We start from the raw sequence: 15,874 nt of genomic DNA on the forward strand, positions 1-15,874 counted from the left end.
CATATATACCCTCACAACACAACTGACAACACTGTGCCCCCCACATATATCATATACACCCCTCATACCACAACTGACCACACTGTGCCCCCACATATATCATATATACCCTCACAACACAACTGACCACACTGTGCCCCCACATATATCATATATACCCTCACAACACAACTGACCACACTGTGCCCCCACACATATCATATATACCCCTCACACAACTACTGACCACACTGTGCCCCCACATATATCATGTACACCCCTCACACCACAACTGACCACACTGTGCCTCCCACATATATCATATATATCCCTGTTTCTGAAAAAGAGGGTATTCAGTGACTTTGGACTGATCCTGTATGCACAAGCTATTTCATCCTGCAAAATGGTACACATCAGTATAGTCTTATAGGATACAGTGCAGTCGTGACACAAAAGTGGTGCAGACACTTTATAAATACATGCGCAGTTTGTACGTTCTTTACATTGACAGAAAACTGTCACAAAGAAAACTGGTTCAAATGCTTTAAAAATGTGGGCCAAAGACTGTGCTGTACTTCCCCATTGAGACAATATAAGCCTAACCCTGATCAGAGACCCCAAGCTAGTAGACACTCATCTGGAAAGCTAAATGAAATGAACATAATAAACTGTACTTTGTTTATCCTCAGACTGAGCAAGTGCAATTTGAAGGAATCCATGGGATTACTGCCAAAACAATCCCCTTTAAAAAATCTGAACCAATTGTCAGCTGCAGTCATTTCTGCCATGTGACACGCCCCTAAAAGTCACCTCTGACCCCTGGGAGAATAGATCTATTGCTTAGGATGAGACAATTGTGCAGACAATATTTGTTGTGAATGCAGCAAATTGTTTTTTTAAACTGTATGCATGCAAAAAAAATATTTAGCTTTATGGGAAACAGTTGGCAGTGTAAATCCTTGAAAAATCATTTCTTCGCTATATATAATGTTAATCTGAAAACAAGTGACACAATACATACTGGTCGTTTAGATCACTTTAGCCACCTTTACTACCCAGTTAACAGTTTTTACTTTATTTTTTATCCAATTTATGTATATATGTATATATGTATGGCTGTAGGACATTCACTGTATTGAGGAATTCATTAGAACATATCTTCAAGTAGGGCTAGCAGCTTGCAGAACATCAGGGGTCTATGCAAACCAGATCAGATGCTCTTTATGTTGAACAATACTGTACAATGAAGCCCTGTGGGAGTCTTGAACAATACAACTGTCAATGTGAGAAATCATGGTGGCAGTTTTTGGTAGAATATATGGCAGGTGTAACCGGGCAGTAGGGAGGTTGGTAATTTATGTCTGACTTTCTGGTTATACCTCGATTTTTGGAAAAAAACAGAGAGGAGATATAATCCATATCAAACTATTTTTGATGCCTGTAGATATTGTGATCATACAGGGACATAGTAAGGTGGGAGCTGCAGGACATGTGGTTTAGGTTCGGCATGACAGAGTAGCCTCTAAAAACTCGTCCGGTCTATTTAGATATACTCACCTTTATTACTCCTGTATTATATTAGTATTTTTCTGTTAAAACAAACATATACTGCTTCGGTTCAATTAATACACTTTAATATTTTTTCTGGTTTATCAGTTCTTGTAAATTTTACTATATGCTTTATATTGTTTAGTCCGTGTTATACTGTTTGGTGTTTGCTAACTGCTTCTGAAGCAGTGCTCTGTTGTGGTTCCACATCCTTTGTAAGCTCTATTGTCTATCTCTGCTGCTATTCAATGAAACCAGTCAGCTTGGAAGGGGCTTTCTTTCTCACGAGAAGCTTCTAATGAAAGTGGTATTATAGCCACTTGGCTACCGGGAGAGGAAGATAACAGAAGCCACAGCAGCCTTTCCTAGGAGATCACTGTATCTAATTTGCGAGGCTTAGCTATACATGGTAGCTTAATGAGTGATGGAAAGAACTGTCCTTTTCCAAACTTCTTTGGCACATTAGTGATCCAGGGGAGTGGCTTCTAAACCCCAGCTGTCCATGGTTTTACTGTCAGAGCCCATTAGTACTCACAGTTTGTTTGGGATAACAAGCATAGCCAGTCACCAGGCATATAGTCAGTAGAGGGACTAGAGACATGCAGCACTTCTTGTTTTTGCTGATAATATCTCTATGTTTGCACCAGCTACATGAAGTCGGTGCGACTGGCTGTGGTCCTTGTGTCAAGGATGACTGCAGATCTGTCACTTGTGCAGCTCCTGAGCTGCTCACCAAAGATGAATGTGACTGCTGCGACCGGTGCCTCAGCATTGAAGGAGAAGAATGTGGTGGTCGAGATGAGAACAGAGCCCGTTGCGCTCCTGGCATGGTCTGTGTAAGTCGGTCCAGTTTTGAAAGTGGATCTTCATCTTTTTCTGAGGGATCAGGATTCTGCTTGTGTGAAGAGGATGGTGCTGTATGTGGCTCTGATGGAAGAACCCATGCAAGTGTGTGTGCCCTTCGTCTGCACAGTTGGAAGACACAAAGTGAAGGCAAAGGTTCTGTTCACAAGGTTCATGATGGAGAGTGTACATTCGGTAAGATTTCTCTAAATATATTACTATGCTTGTGAAAGCCAAGGGCATGTCCCAACATGTGAAGATGTTTAACTTTTTTTAATATGTAAAGTTAACTTGTATATATCTAGAATAAGAAGCTTTCCATCTTTACCTGATTTGTGTTCTTATATCTGTAGTTTGATCCTTGAGGTAGACCATAGTTATACTTTTCATTGAAATGGTATATACTAAAGATTCATTATTTTATTTGATAATGCTAAAGAGAAATACCATTCCGTGTCCCACATTTAATAAAGTGTTTGCACCAGGTTTCTGTCTGCACTAAAAAGAACATGGAAACTGCTTGCACATGTACTTACAAAGTTTCTGCGCCAGTTTTTTGTCGCAGCTGCACTGTATCCGACAAGATAGAAAAGTGCGCACCTAAAGGGGCTGTTACTGCATTGTCTGAGTTTGTGCCACGTTTATTACTGACATGCTCCGCAATTCTGTCTGCACCACATTTCTGCTGCATTAACAAAGTGCACCAAAAATATGGTGCTCACTTCCAGAGCAGTGCAGGGGGCACCAGATTAATGGAGACAAGACATTATAAATGTGTACCAGTATGTGGTAATAATAAGACTTCTCATTCCAGAATTACTTTCTTAGTGTTAAGTTTCAAATTTCAGAATTGAAATTATGTTTAAAAGGGTTGTCTTGTTTCAATTTTATTTGTATTTATTTGCTATTATCTGTAAAATAAAAAGTTATGCAATTTTTCAATATACTTTCTGTGTCATTTTTCTCTCTGCTTATAGCAATCTATATTGTCTACTTTGTGTGAAATCAGTCATGATCATGTGATGTCACACAGGTTCATGGCTCTTTATAACACACAGATCGGAATCGTCTAATATACTGTGCGATCACATTACCAGGGACTGATTTTTAGCCATTGAAAGTAAACAGTGAGGCTTCCTAGAGAATGAACATATAGCTAAAGATGTATAGCACCTCTCACCAATCGTCTTATTCTTAGGTATACCGTGATGGGTTGCAATGAGGCAACGGGCCATTTTGTACTAAGAAGCCTTTTCTCATGCCTCTGACACCAGTATTGAAAGAAAGAAAGCAGAGCTCTAGAAACCCATGAGGAATGTATACAGAAAGTATAAAGGAAACTTGTAATGTTTCAATATACAGACAATAACATTTATGTGCTGAGATTGGACAAGCTGTGTAATTGTACTTCTGTATGTCTCACATTCCCCTTACTTCTGAGGGAGTATATTTCCAGGAAGATGGAACCTGTATGGATGCACATGGACAAAGTATAGCTCTTTAGTAAGGAGTTTTACGGCCACTGTGCACACAGTTGTTTAAGGGGGAAAGACAACAGTGTTTTAGGCAGTGATGGACAGGCCCACCAGAGGATCATCCGGTGGGCCCTGGTTCAACCTTACTGAATACTGAACTCCAACAGAAATCAACCCAATTTGGAAGCTGCTAGAGTCTATTTCCTGGCAGATAAGAAAGAGTGTGCCCCAGATTGATTTTCCCTAGTGGGTCTAAGGCAACCCAATCCGACAATGGTTTTAGGTATAGGTATTAGAACACCATGGCCACTGTGAATCAGCAGCATATACTGAGTCCCAAGTCTCTTCACATTCTTATTCCCATAACATAAATTACTGAACCATTCTAGAGGTAGTACTGAATCTGACACTGCTATAGAAATTAACTGATTGAAAGTTAGTTGTTAACTTGCTCTATGCCACCATATGATGTCTTCAATAAAAGATGCAAATGTTCTAAAGAGGTCAAAGGCTTTTACCATTGCAATGATGGAATTATAAGCATACTGGACCAAGTGTTTACAGAGAGGTTCTGAATATAATATATGTGATCCTTGTACTCTCCACACAATGTCCTGGCTGATAAAATTGGGCACCCAGTGTAGGTGAGATAGCCTTCTTTTTACCTCTTGCAACCACTAATGTGTATTCCAGATAGCTGGAAAATTCCTGCAAGCATTGAATGCAGACAACTTTATGGTACTTAATGGAAAAAGGTAGAACACAACTATTCAAACTCATATATTGGTGATACATGCTCTTTTATAACTTTTCATATATTTAATATATCATGACTGGATATTAAACTGTGGTATTTTTACATAGGTATTTAATATGTTTTTTCTCCCATTATATAAAAGCTTTTAGAGTGAATTACACACTTTGTTGTTCACTGAAAAAGGTGGAGATGACACAACAAGTCGGCATTGGGTATTTCCAATTGCACAGCATGTCCCATGTGGACATAACCTTAAACTGGTCTAGATATATATTGTGGCACATTAAATGTTCATTGACCAGTTCAGCTAATCTCTAGGGAGGAGCAATTTCTTCCGGATCAGATACATGGATAATGAAAATAAATCACTCTTCCCTTACTCCTAATTGTTGGATAGGCTTTCCACTCTGCTATCATGTTTTATGTTTTTAAAGGACCATCAGCTTGAAACAATCCTAGCTTCTCGGACAGATACTAATCTTTCAGTAATCAATTTGTATCTTTTGATTTTCTTTTCTTTTTGCACCAGTTATTCTGACATCTATTAGTATATAAGAGAAATAGAGCATGTACTAATAAATATTTGCCACATGTTGACATATTTTCCAATGTTCACCTGACAGAATCATTGACAGTAGTGTTATTTACAGTTCTGTCTTTTTCCGGTTGGCATATAGTATAAGTATATACTGACACCAGTTTGCAATGAGCATCAGTTCTGAATTCTGCTGATTGCAATGTAATACAATGAAGGCTGAATGCATGAAGAGCACAATACCTGACTGCTTTTGTCATCGCTGACAACACAATAGCCCCAGTACAACATCAGGAATGCATTGTAGACCTTTGTCAGTGCATTGTGACTGTATGTCTAATGATTGCCATTGTTACTACATACACACATCGTACTGTTAGCTTTTGGGCTTAGCTTTGCAGGTTTAAATTTCCGAAAGGAAGACAAATCGCATAAAACTGTAGTATCTTTTCTTCTGCTTTGTCTTTTATAAAAGTTTCATGTTTTTAAATAGAGAACAAAAAAGTGTTATGTATGCTAATTTAATGAGTGTACTAATTTTGCAAGCACCCCTTGGGAGATGTGGTCAAAACACACTGAACATGGGGTTATGCCATCTGCCAACATATTAGTGCCTGTAGAAACAATGACCTTGTCCCCTGGCACTCCCATCTGATTCATTGTTTATAAATGACTTCACATCCCAAGAGAAGAGACTTAATATTGCACTAGCCACAAGTCTGTTGTGGTACATGAATCTAAAGAAAATCTACAATCAAAATCAAGCATGATAAACCAAGGTACTTACTCATATATCCAGGCATTGTGACTGTGGTAATCTTCTTATAGTTGTTATCCATGGCCTCCTTCCTTCTAAAAGCAACTTTTAAAATTATGCTAATGAGCAAGAAGAGCTCTGTGCGGTCTTACCAGAACCCCTCCATGCTGCAGCTTCACAAGCTGTTTCCCCTCGCCCTGGTACTTTCCCGCTTTCTCTTCCCGTTGTATTCTAATGGCATCAGCACACAGTAGGAGAAGGGAAGTGCCTCCTCACAGCATAAAAGCCTGTGAGCCAGATAACGGAGGGAGAGCCCTTCTGGCCTATTAATACAATCTTTAAAGTTTATTTTAGAAGGAAGGAGAACCTGGATAACCAATATAAGAAGATTACCACAGTCACGGTGCATGAATCAAGTTTGTGCCCCTGGTTAATCATGCTTGATTTTAATGTAAGATGTCCTTTTAAGTGTTTAATTATTTATGCTATTTTGGGTTTATAATAGTGATAATAAACTTGTACTTACCTCTGTGGGCCCTCCCAGTATCCCACGCCACAATTTCTCTGAGCTGTGCACCTGTTTATTTGCAGGGGCACTGAAGCTGCGCTCAGAACGGCTCCTGGCGTGGTGAGGTGGCCAGCCGCCACTGCTCATTTAATGGCGAACAAATAAGACCCATCTAAAAGTGACCTTTCTTATCACAGCTTAGTTGGCTTTATGGGGGAAATTTATCATGCGCTGAGTGCAAGCATATGTTAAAGGCCATGCCCCTCCTGTCACAGTGTATATATCAAGAGGAATAGACCTCTTGATGCATCCGTTGGACAACCTAGCCGTCATGCATACCGCCTGGCCCACCCCCTGGCCCGGCCTGGCGTAGTTTTGTGTCAAAGCCTGCAAACAAATGTCCCCCAACAGCCGCACTTCTTCAAGTTGAAAGGATAATCAGCACTGATAAATTCCCCCAATAGTTTTTTATGTGGGATATCGTTGTGTAAGGGAGTGTACAACAATATATCTATGTGAAGCTAAGTGAAATTGTTTGCAAAAATAGTTTGGCGCACCCTACTAACGTTTTCTTTGCTGCATATTTTGGTGAATATATATGCAGTTTATGTATGAATTCCTCAGATTCCACAGTTTTTTGGAAAGTACATTTTCTCTATATAAGGCTGCATTCACACTACAGTATGGGGAACGTATATACGGCCGACGTATATGCGACCGATTTACGTCCCCCATACACTTCACACGTGCGGCACCGTACCGCTCCGTAGCCCGAGAAAAGATAGGACATGTCCTATCTTTTCCTGTATTATGGCGCCGCGGCCATACATCGCTATGGAGAGGGGCGGGGGTGAGCTGGGCTCACCTCCTCTCCCCGCGCTGCCAAGTGCCCGCCGTGCTACGGTGCGGCGGGCTCACGGCAGTGTGCATGTAGCCTAAGTACTCTGGTTTTGTACATATTTTAGTGGAAATTCTGAATGTAATTTTTGCATTTTATCACAATTTGCTGCAATTTTGCCTGAAGGTGCTTGTGAGTATTAATTAAAAAATTATTTTTGTATACATGGAAAGCTGTGCTTTATGACAAATAATATTTTGACTGTATAGGAGTTTTTTTACCTTGTGTGTTATATATTTTTAACAAAATTATGTAAATGGGTCAAGTGTCTGCTTTCAGAAAAAATATGGTTTATTAGGGTTTAGTATAAATCTTTATGCTAGAAATTTTTCATTATTAATTGTTAAACTGTTTACATTTTTATTATATAGCCAACCAGCCCCCTATAGTATACAGCCAGCCCAGCCTGCCCCCAGTAGTATACAGCTTGCCCCCAGTAGTATACAGCCTGCCCCCAGTAGTATACAGCACTGCCCCCAGTAGTATACAGCCTGCCCCCAGTAGTATACAGCCTGCCCCAAGTGGTATACAGCCTGCCCCAAGTGGTATACAGCCTGCCCCCAGTGGTATACAGCCTGCCCCCAGTGGTATACAGTTTGCCCCCAGTGGTATACAGCCTGCCCCCAGTGGTATACAGCCTGCCCCCAGTGGTATACAGCCTGCCCCCAGTGGTATACAGTTTGCCCCCAGTGGTATACAGCTTGCCCCCAGCATTAAAAAAAAATAAACTTATATACTCACCCTCCGGTGGCCCCGATGTACAGCGCTGCTCCCCCGATGTCCACGCCACTTGTCTTCAGGCTTCCGCGCCACTTGTCTTCAGGCTTCCACGCCCGTCTTCTTTCTTCTGCTGGGCGCCGCCATTGCTCTCTCCCGGCCGGCGCCTAGTATGAGGCGCCGCTGCTGACGTCATACTAGGCGCTGCACGGGGGAAAGACATGGCGGCGTCCAGCAGAAGAAAGAAGACGGGCGCAGAAGCCTGAAGACAAGCGGTGCGGACATCGGGGAGCAGCGCTGCACATCGGGGCCACCGGAGGGTGAGTATATAAGTTTATTATTTTTTAAGTATTTCTTATTGAGTATTGACTCGTGTATAAGCCGAGGGGACGTTTTTCAGCACATTTTTTGTGGTGAAAAACTCGGCTTATACACAAGTATATACAGTAATTGATATTGTTTAGATTATGAAAAGTTCTAAAATTTTTCAATATACTTTCTGTATCAATTTCTCACACTTTTCTAGGTCTCTGCTTGCTGTCATTCAACAGGAAGCCTCATTGTTTACTTTCTGTGTCTTGTTAGTGCTAAGAGCTGTGTTTTATAATGAGCCCTGTACCTGTGTGAAATCACATGACCATGGACTGCTTTCTATTAACAGGAAGTAAACAATAAAACTTCCTGTTGAATAACAGCAAGCAAAGATCTACAAAACTTTGAGAAATCAATATAGAAAGTATACAGGCAGTCTCCGGGTTACGTACAAGATAGGGTCCGGAGTTTTGTTCTTAAGTTGAATTTATATGTACGTTGAAACTGTATATTTTATAATTGAAGTTCTAGACAATTTTTTCTTTGGCCCCAGTGACAATTGGAGTTTTAACATTTTTTGCTGTAATTGAACCAAGGGTTATCAATAAAGCTTCATTACAGACACCTTACAGCTGATTATTGCAGCCTGGGACTATAGTAAAGCATCCAGAGAGCTTCACCAGAGGTCATAGTGGGCAGAGGGGTCCGTCTGTAACCATGGGTTGTCTGTAAGTCGGGTGTCCTTAAGTAGGGGACCGCCTGTATTGGAAAATATAACTTTTTTTATTACACAAAAATATCAATTATTTATTGAAAATCAACAACTCCTTTATTTTGCAAGTGATTGATATTAGTTTTGTCTACCTTTAAACATTTTATTATACATCTCTGAATAATTGAATGAGTGTCTAGAATTAATTTTGTAGTACCTTATGTAAACTGAAAATATGAACTGATAAGGGTTGTTGATTATAGATTCTGGTGGAACTATTCATTTGGATTTACTATTAAGGCAAAATCTATAATTATAGAGGCTAGATCATCTTCCTCTGAACCAATCTGCTTATCAAAAAGTAGAATATTGTACTGCCTTTATTCATACATGTATTTTATTATGTTAGGCATGCCTTTAATGCATTTCTTTAATGCAAGATTGCATTTCAGAAATCCCTGGCAGAGTCATTCTAACATGTGTCTTCCCAGTGAAAACCTTACCAGGGCCTCTTTATCAATTGAGCCCATTGAAAAAGAAGTAATGTTGACGACATCTCATGTCAATGTATGGAATATTCTTGTTCTGTGGGCTTTTGTGTGGTCCACTTGTGATCAGACAATCCAAACAATGAATGGATTCCATAAACATAATGGACACAAACTTTATATAGCTTCTAAACTTTGGAGTACATCTGGCTGTAAAACTAGTTTAGCAACAGCTTGTACTCTTTATTTAGATAATGTTAAGTTTTTCTTTTATCCTAAAATAAATCATATTTCATGTTTATATTAGGGCCTGTAAATGAAAAATGTGCAAAGGTCAAAAATCACTCAAAAGTAGGGATTATTTAAGATGGGAAACACTATGTTCTGCTATAAGTTACAGAACAACAAAAGCCAATCCATTGCATTCCTCAATATTATTTTGTTCATTTTAACAAATAAACATAAAGACAAGAGATTGAAGGAATTGTCCGGGTTTAATCTAAAGCATACCGGCGGGAGGGGCATCTGTGTAATTGCTTGGAATCCCAGAGATAGGGGAGCCCTAATGTGGTAGGATGAAGTCAATGCTACTGGACTGGTTGTTGAAGAAACAGCTCAGAAGAAGAAGTGGGATTCTGATGTGTTAATTCATGGTTTCCAAAACTGTCAGACAACTCCCCTTCCTTGTTGGTCACAAAAAGATCTCTAGGGAAGTTGTGAACCACAGATGAGAACCCAGCAGTGGTGCATAGATCCTCTGCTTATTACACAGGCATACAAAGGAGGACAGACAACAGGAAGTAGACACCTGAACCTCAGTTTTTCGGATGATGCAGGAATAGGTGGGCTGCAGACTCACATCCTCTAAGTATGCGATATCATGGAACAAAGCTGTGCATTCTGCCCCCTTTTGAAGCCCTCCAATGCATAGGAAACTTTAGAGGAGGGGATAGTCATTGGAAATTTTTTATATTTTCTAAAAGGCATGTGTCTACATTACACCAATGTTGTAATGTTGTAAAGGCCAAGTTGCCTGGCCTCCGTTGATGATAATGGCAGAAATTGATTCTCTCTAACCCCTGCGCACATGATGAGGCACAGGTCTCGTCATATATATTCTGTGCATGACTCCGAGTTGACCCTAGTAGGGAAGTGAAAAATAACAAGCTTTGCATCAGAAATGCAAAAGTTGGCCAATCCAGTGGAGCCATCCCAGCTCTGCCCCCTTTTGGGGTTATGGTAAGGGTGCTGAAAAACTCCATTTTAGGAGTCTCTTTCCCATGAAATATCCTGTACAGTTACATGTAGTGGTGGGAGTTGGATCAAGGTATAAACTCTGTATTAATGCCTAACCTTTTTATTTTTGTACCAAAAAGTTATTAGTATAGAATGTGCTTGCCTAGGGATTTCATGAGTCCAAATTAGGGTAGAGATTAAGAAGGGCATGTATGATTAATGTGCCATAACAAATCCTACAAAAATCACTCCTGTATAAAAATAATTGAAAAATGAATAACTAAATGCACCATTGAAGTATTTAATTTTGTGTTCTTTGCATAAATATTTGGCAGGTTTGTTCCGTTCTGCTTGCCTGATAGGATGCATGATTTGATTAACCTCTGCACACGGGGAATAGGTCCTCTTGTAGTATTCTCCTCTGAGAAGTTCAATGCTACTGATCCGAGCTGTTAATAGACAAAGCTTGGGCCTTCATATTGCATTACTCCTCTTGAATATTTATTTCCTGCCATTCGCACAAAGGTTTTTCATAGTCATTTTATTCCTAAAGCTTGCACAGATCAGGAGGGATTAGAGGAAGCTTTGGTCTGGTCTGTGGCCTGTGCTTTATTGAGGACTATTGTTCAAAGGCTGATCCACTGCTGAATAGCAAGTGTCTATGTCTTTGAAGTGCAATTGAACCTGACAGTGCCGAGCACAGGAGTTAGCAAATACTCTGGTTACATTTGCACCTGGGTCTTGTTTTGTTTGTCCATTTTGGTTGTTAATTTTTCCCTATATAGCAAATAAAGACCATAAAAAGAATGGATAAAATGGAAAATATTTAGAAGACTGTACAGTAATAATTAACTGTTAATACAAAGAATCAGTGGCTCTTGATGGTCTGTACCTAAGGTGTCCAGTTACAAAGGGTTTGTCCTCAATAGCTGGGAGTTTTTTTCATATTAAAAAAAATGTAATTTCATTCTTGACCAACCTGCTGCCACAGACTGAGGCTAAATGCAAACATCCGCAAAAATGGCAGGAAGCTCACCTTCACCATAGTTGTGCGTGGGGAAGGACCTATACCTGCACGGATTTACGGTGTGGCCGCTTAGCTCCCTATGCAGCTCACGGCACATGCCTGCTCATGCGAATGTGTGCATGGAGCCTGACTGTGTGTCATGCTCATACAAAGTAGAGGCCATCCAGGGAGCCTGAGCATCAGCACTTGTGCAGTGAATCAAGGGTGTACTTCACCAGCTTCACTTGCAGCATTATATGGCAAGATCTTTAGACTGAGGTTAGTATAAATGTTTTCCATTTTGATGCCTTAGGTCAGCGATGGCAAACCTTTTATAGACCGAGTGCCCAAACTACAACCAAAATCCACTTATTTACTGTGAAGTGCCAACATGGAATTTAAGTTGTAACTTATTACTACCTGTTCTTACACATTTTTCAATTGTACTGGCCTCTTGAGGCCACCAATACAGTTGAAAGAAGGAGGGTAAATTTAGACCATCATTGCAGCTTCTCGCCAGGGTCTCTCTGTATAGGAAGAAGGGTGGGTTCAGCAGGAGGACCTCCAAAGAGAATGCAGTTCTGTCAAAACCCTCTCACTTTTCCTGCAGTTTCAAACAGCCAAAGAAGTGTCGCCTTAAAATAGCATTTCTTAAGTTGCCTGGGACTGCTGGAGGTGCAGTGTATGGTGAACTCTGTCCCGGGCGATGGCCTGAGTGCCCGCAGAAAGGGCTCTGAGTGCCACCTCTGGCACCTGTGCCATAGGTTCGCCACCACAATTGTATCTGTTATTCTTTAAAGTACAATAGCTATTAAGGGTTTGAGTATAAAAGAATTTGGGAGATTTTAGACAGCTAACTGAGCCTTGCAGATTGCAGAAGCCATTATTATGTCTTATTTCAGGGTCTAGTTGAACAGTCAAGCAATTTGTAAGGTTGAAAACATGAGGTGACTCACAAGTCCCCTCCACTGTCCCTATTTGCACTAAGCAATATCATTATCACATCTAGAAAGTAATTTCTATTAAAAGATACAGCATCCTGCTGGTCTTCATTTGAGTAACACAGTCATGCTAAATGAATTCAGACATTAAATTGAGAAGCACTGAACACTGTGGAACCATATTGAATATCACACATCTAGTGGACATATAAGCTCTAGGTTTAAAAAATAAATAAATAGGGCAACTGCATGCCCTTTGCCAAGTATCAGAACATGCATTGTGGTAACAACATCTAACATGTTAATGATTTCTATTGCTTATTTTTATAATTTTTCTAAGGGGAGGGGAATATTATATTTTGTTCCTTTTTTTTGTTTTCAATTATTATCTACTATATACTGCTGGAGCATGTGAAGGGGCTATTACATACTGTTGGGCAATTGTGGGTACTGCATATATACTGTTGGGCTCATGTGGGGGCTTCTATATACTGTTGGGATACGTATGGGGGCTACTATTTACTGCCGGGCACGTGTGGGGGCTACTTGTATACTACAGAGCATGTGTGGGGGCTACCTTTATACTGCTGAGAACGTGTGGGGGCTACCTGTATAATGCTGGGCACGTGTGGGGCCTTATATGTGCAGAATCTTATTATGTGCTGTTTGTTCATTGCTGGTAAATATTTATATGTGTGGCCTAGTCATTTGTATCTATGTGTTATATTCATTGCTGGAATATATTTTTATTAACCCCTAGGGGACACAGCCTATTTTGGCCTTAAGGACGCGGCCCCATTCTTCAAATCTGACCTGTGTCACTATAAGGCCTCTTGCACACTAGCGTTGCGTTTCACGTCAGGGTGCAATGCGTGAAAAACTGACGTTTTGGCTGCGTTTTTGTTCCATTTTTCCTTGGAGTAATTTGCGTTTTTTTTGCGTTTTCGGCGCATTTTTGACGCGCGATTCAATGGGAGACTCGAGCATATTTCAAAGGGACCATGGTTTGGGATTAAAATGTGTTATTTAATTGAAAAATAATGTCTTCTGATAATTTGCAAACATCGGCGATCTATTCTTCACTGTTCCGCGCGTATATTATCTCCCGACAATTTAGCAGATGTGAAGAACAGTGAAGAATAGAATAAAAACATTGTACACAGTGAACACAGTGAACACAGGATCATTTAAGATAAAAACACAGTGCAGAACACAGTGCAGAATAGATTACAGATGTTCGGCACATCTGCTTACTTGTCGGGAGATACGCGCGGAACGGCGCGAACAAAATAGCATGTGAAGAACAATATATATGTGTGTGAAGAACAAATTGCAGATGTTTAAATACATCTGCAATGTGTTCTTCACACATATATATTGTTCTTCTCCCCGCGGTGTAGACAGGGCACGGCGTGAGCGCGCACAAAGTTTCCCAGGTGTCGCCCACCCTCCCTTTACTCGTAGCTGTACACACAGGCGCGGGGTAACGTCTGCTGAGCGGTGCCAGTGACATAGGAAACCTTCACACACCGCCAGGTTCCCCTTCTCTGTACGGGATAGCAGCCGCAGGTGTCGGGCTGCGTGCTCCCGTGTACAGCAGGTGCCTGCTGCCGTCCTCCTTGCGGCGCTGCAGGACTTTGAGTGAGGGAACAGCTGCATACTACACAGTCTCCGAGCCCTCGTGTCCCCTCTTCTCCTGCGACAATGGGACAGCCCCAGCAGTGACACGGCACCTGTGCAGCACACATTAAGGGGGTGGCGGCTGCTTACTATTGTCATACGTCCCTGACGTGTATGAACGCTGTGCTACATGACTGAGGGAAAGCTTCAGTTACATGGAGGGCAGGCAGTGCCGCATACAGTACACACGGGAGTGTTATCTGATAACACCCTGCGGGAATGTCCTGCGGGGGAGAGGAGGCGCTGCCAGCCGCGGTGTAACCGATGTTATCCACTACAAGGATGGGCACATTGTTGTTCAAAATAGCATGTGAAGAACAATATATATGTGTGTGAAGAACACATTGCAGATGTTTAAATACATCTGCAATGTGTTCTTCACACATATATATTGTTCTTCACATGCTATTTTGTTCGCACCGTTCCGCGCGTATCTCCCGACAAGTAAGCAGATGTGCCGAACATCTGTAATCTATTCTGCACTGTGTTCTGCACTGTGTTTTTATCTTAAATGATCCTGTGGTCACTGTGTTCACTGTGTACAATGATTTTATTCTATTCTTCACTGTTCTTCATTGTGTTTTTTTAATTAAATGCTCGATCGCGAGCAGGGGAAATAATGTTATTCTGGTCACCTAGCAACCCTTACGTTTAAAACGCATTGCACTCGCATTGCAATTGCAATGATTGCGAGTGCAATGCGTTCTTGATGCATCTCCATAGACTTGAATGGGGCGTGAAAAACGCGCGTGACCCGCAAAAATAGAGCATGCTGCGATTTTGACGCGCGTGCAAACGAACGCAAGCATGCGCGTTAAAAACCACGCTAATGGAGAAAGACCCATTGAATACAATGGGACAGAGTGCAATGCGAGTTCTGAGCGTCAAATGCACGCGCAGAACTCGCGCGTGAAAAACGCCAGTGGAGAAGGGGCCTAAGTGGTTATAGTTTTGGAACGCTATGAGATATCCATGGGATTTTTAGATTGTTTTCTCGTGACACATTGTACTTCAAATTAGTTTAAAAATTTGGATGATATCTTTTGTGTTTAGTTATGAAAAAAAACAAAATTTGGAAAAAATTTGGAAAAATTCTTTATTTTCAACGTTCTAAATTCTCTACTTTTGATGCAGATAGTCATAGCACCCAAATAAATTCATAACTTACATTTCCCAAATGTCTGCTTTATGTTGGCATGGTTTTTTAAGATTCCACATATTTTACTAGAATGTTATGAGGCTCAGAATTTAGGTATCATTTTTCACATTTTTTGTAAAATCACCAAAACCTGTATTAGATGGACCTGCTCAACTTCTAATTGACACTGAGAGGCCTAAATAATAGCGAGACTCGTAAATTACCCCATTGTGGAAACTACACACCTCAACGTATGAAAAACCACTTTTAAGAAGTTTGTTAACGCTTTACGTGTTTTATAGGGGTTAAAACAAAATGGAGGTGCAGTCTGCAAATTGTAATAT

The 15,874-nt window shown here is 40.7% G+C and overlaps 1 protein-coding gene across 1 annotated transcript in view; it reads left to right on the forward strand.

The window, feature by feature from the left end:
• Positions 1-1,845: 1,845 nt before the first annotated feature.
• The window catches only part of IGFBPL1 (insulin like growth factor binding protein like 1), a 32,545-nt gene continuing 18,516 nt past the window's right edge, over positions 1,846-15,874 (forward strand). Inside the window, exon 1 of the mRNA XM_072154487.1 lies at positions 1,846-2,565. Coding sequence (XP_072010588.1) covers positions 2,127-2,565 — 439 coding nt within the window. The 5' untranslated portion in view covers positions 1,846-2,126. The remainder of the gene's footprint in view (positions 2,566-15,874) is intronic.

The sequence above is a fragment of the Engystomops pustulosus genome, chromosome 1, assembly GCF_040894005.1.
Source record: "Engystomops pustulosus chromosome 1, aEngPut4.maternal, whole genome shotgun sequence".
Classification (NCBI taxonomy): domain Eukaryota; kingdom Metazoa; phylum Chordata; class Amphibia; order Anura; family Leptodactylidae; genus Engystomops; species Engystomops pustulosus.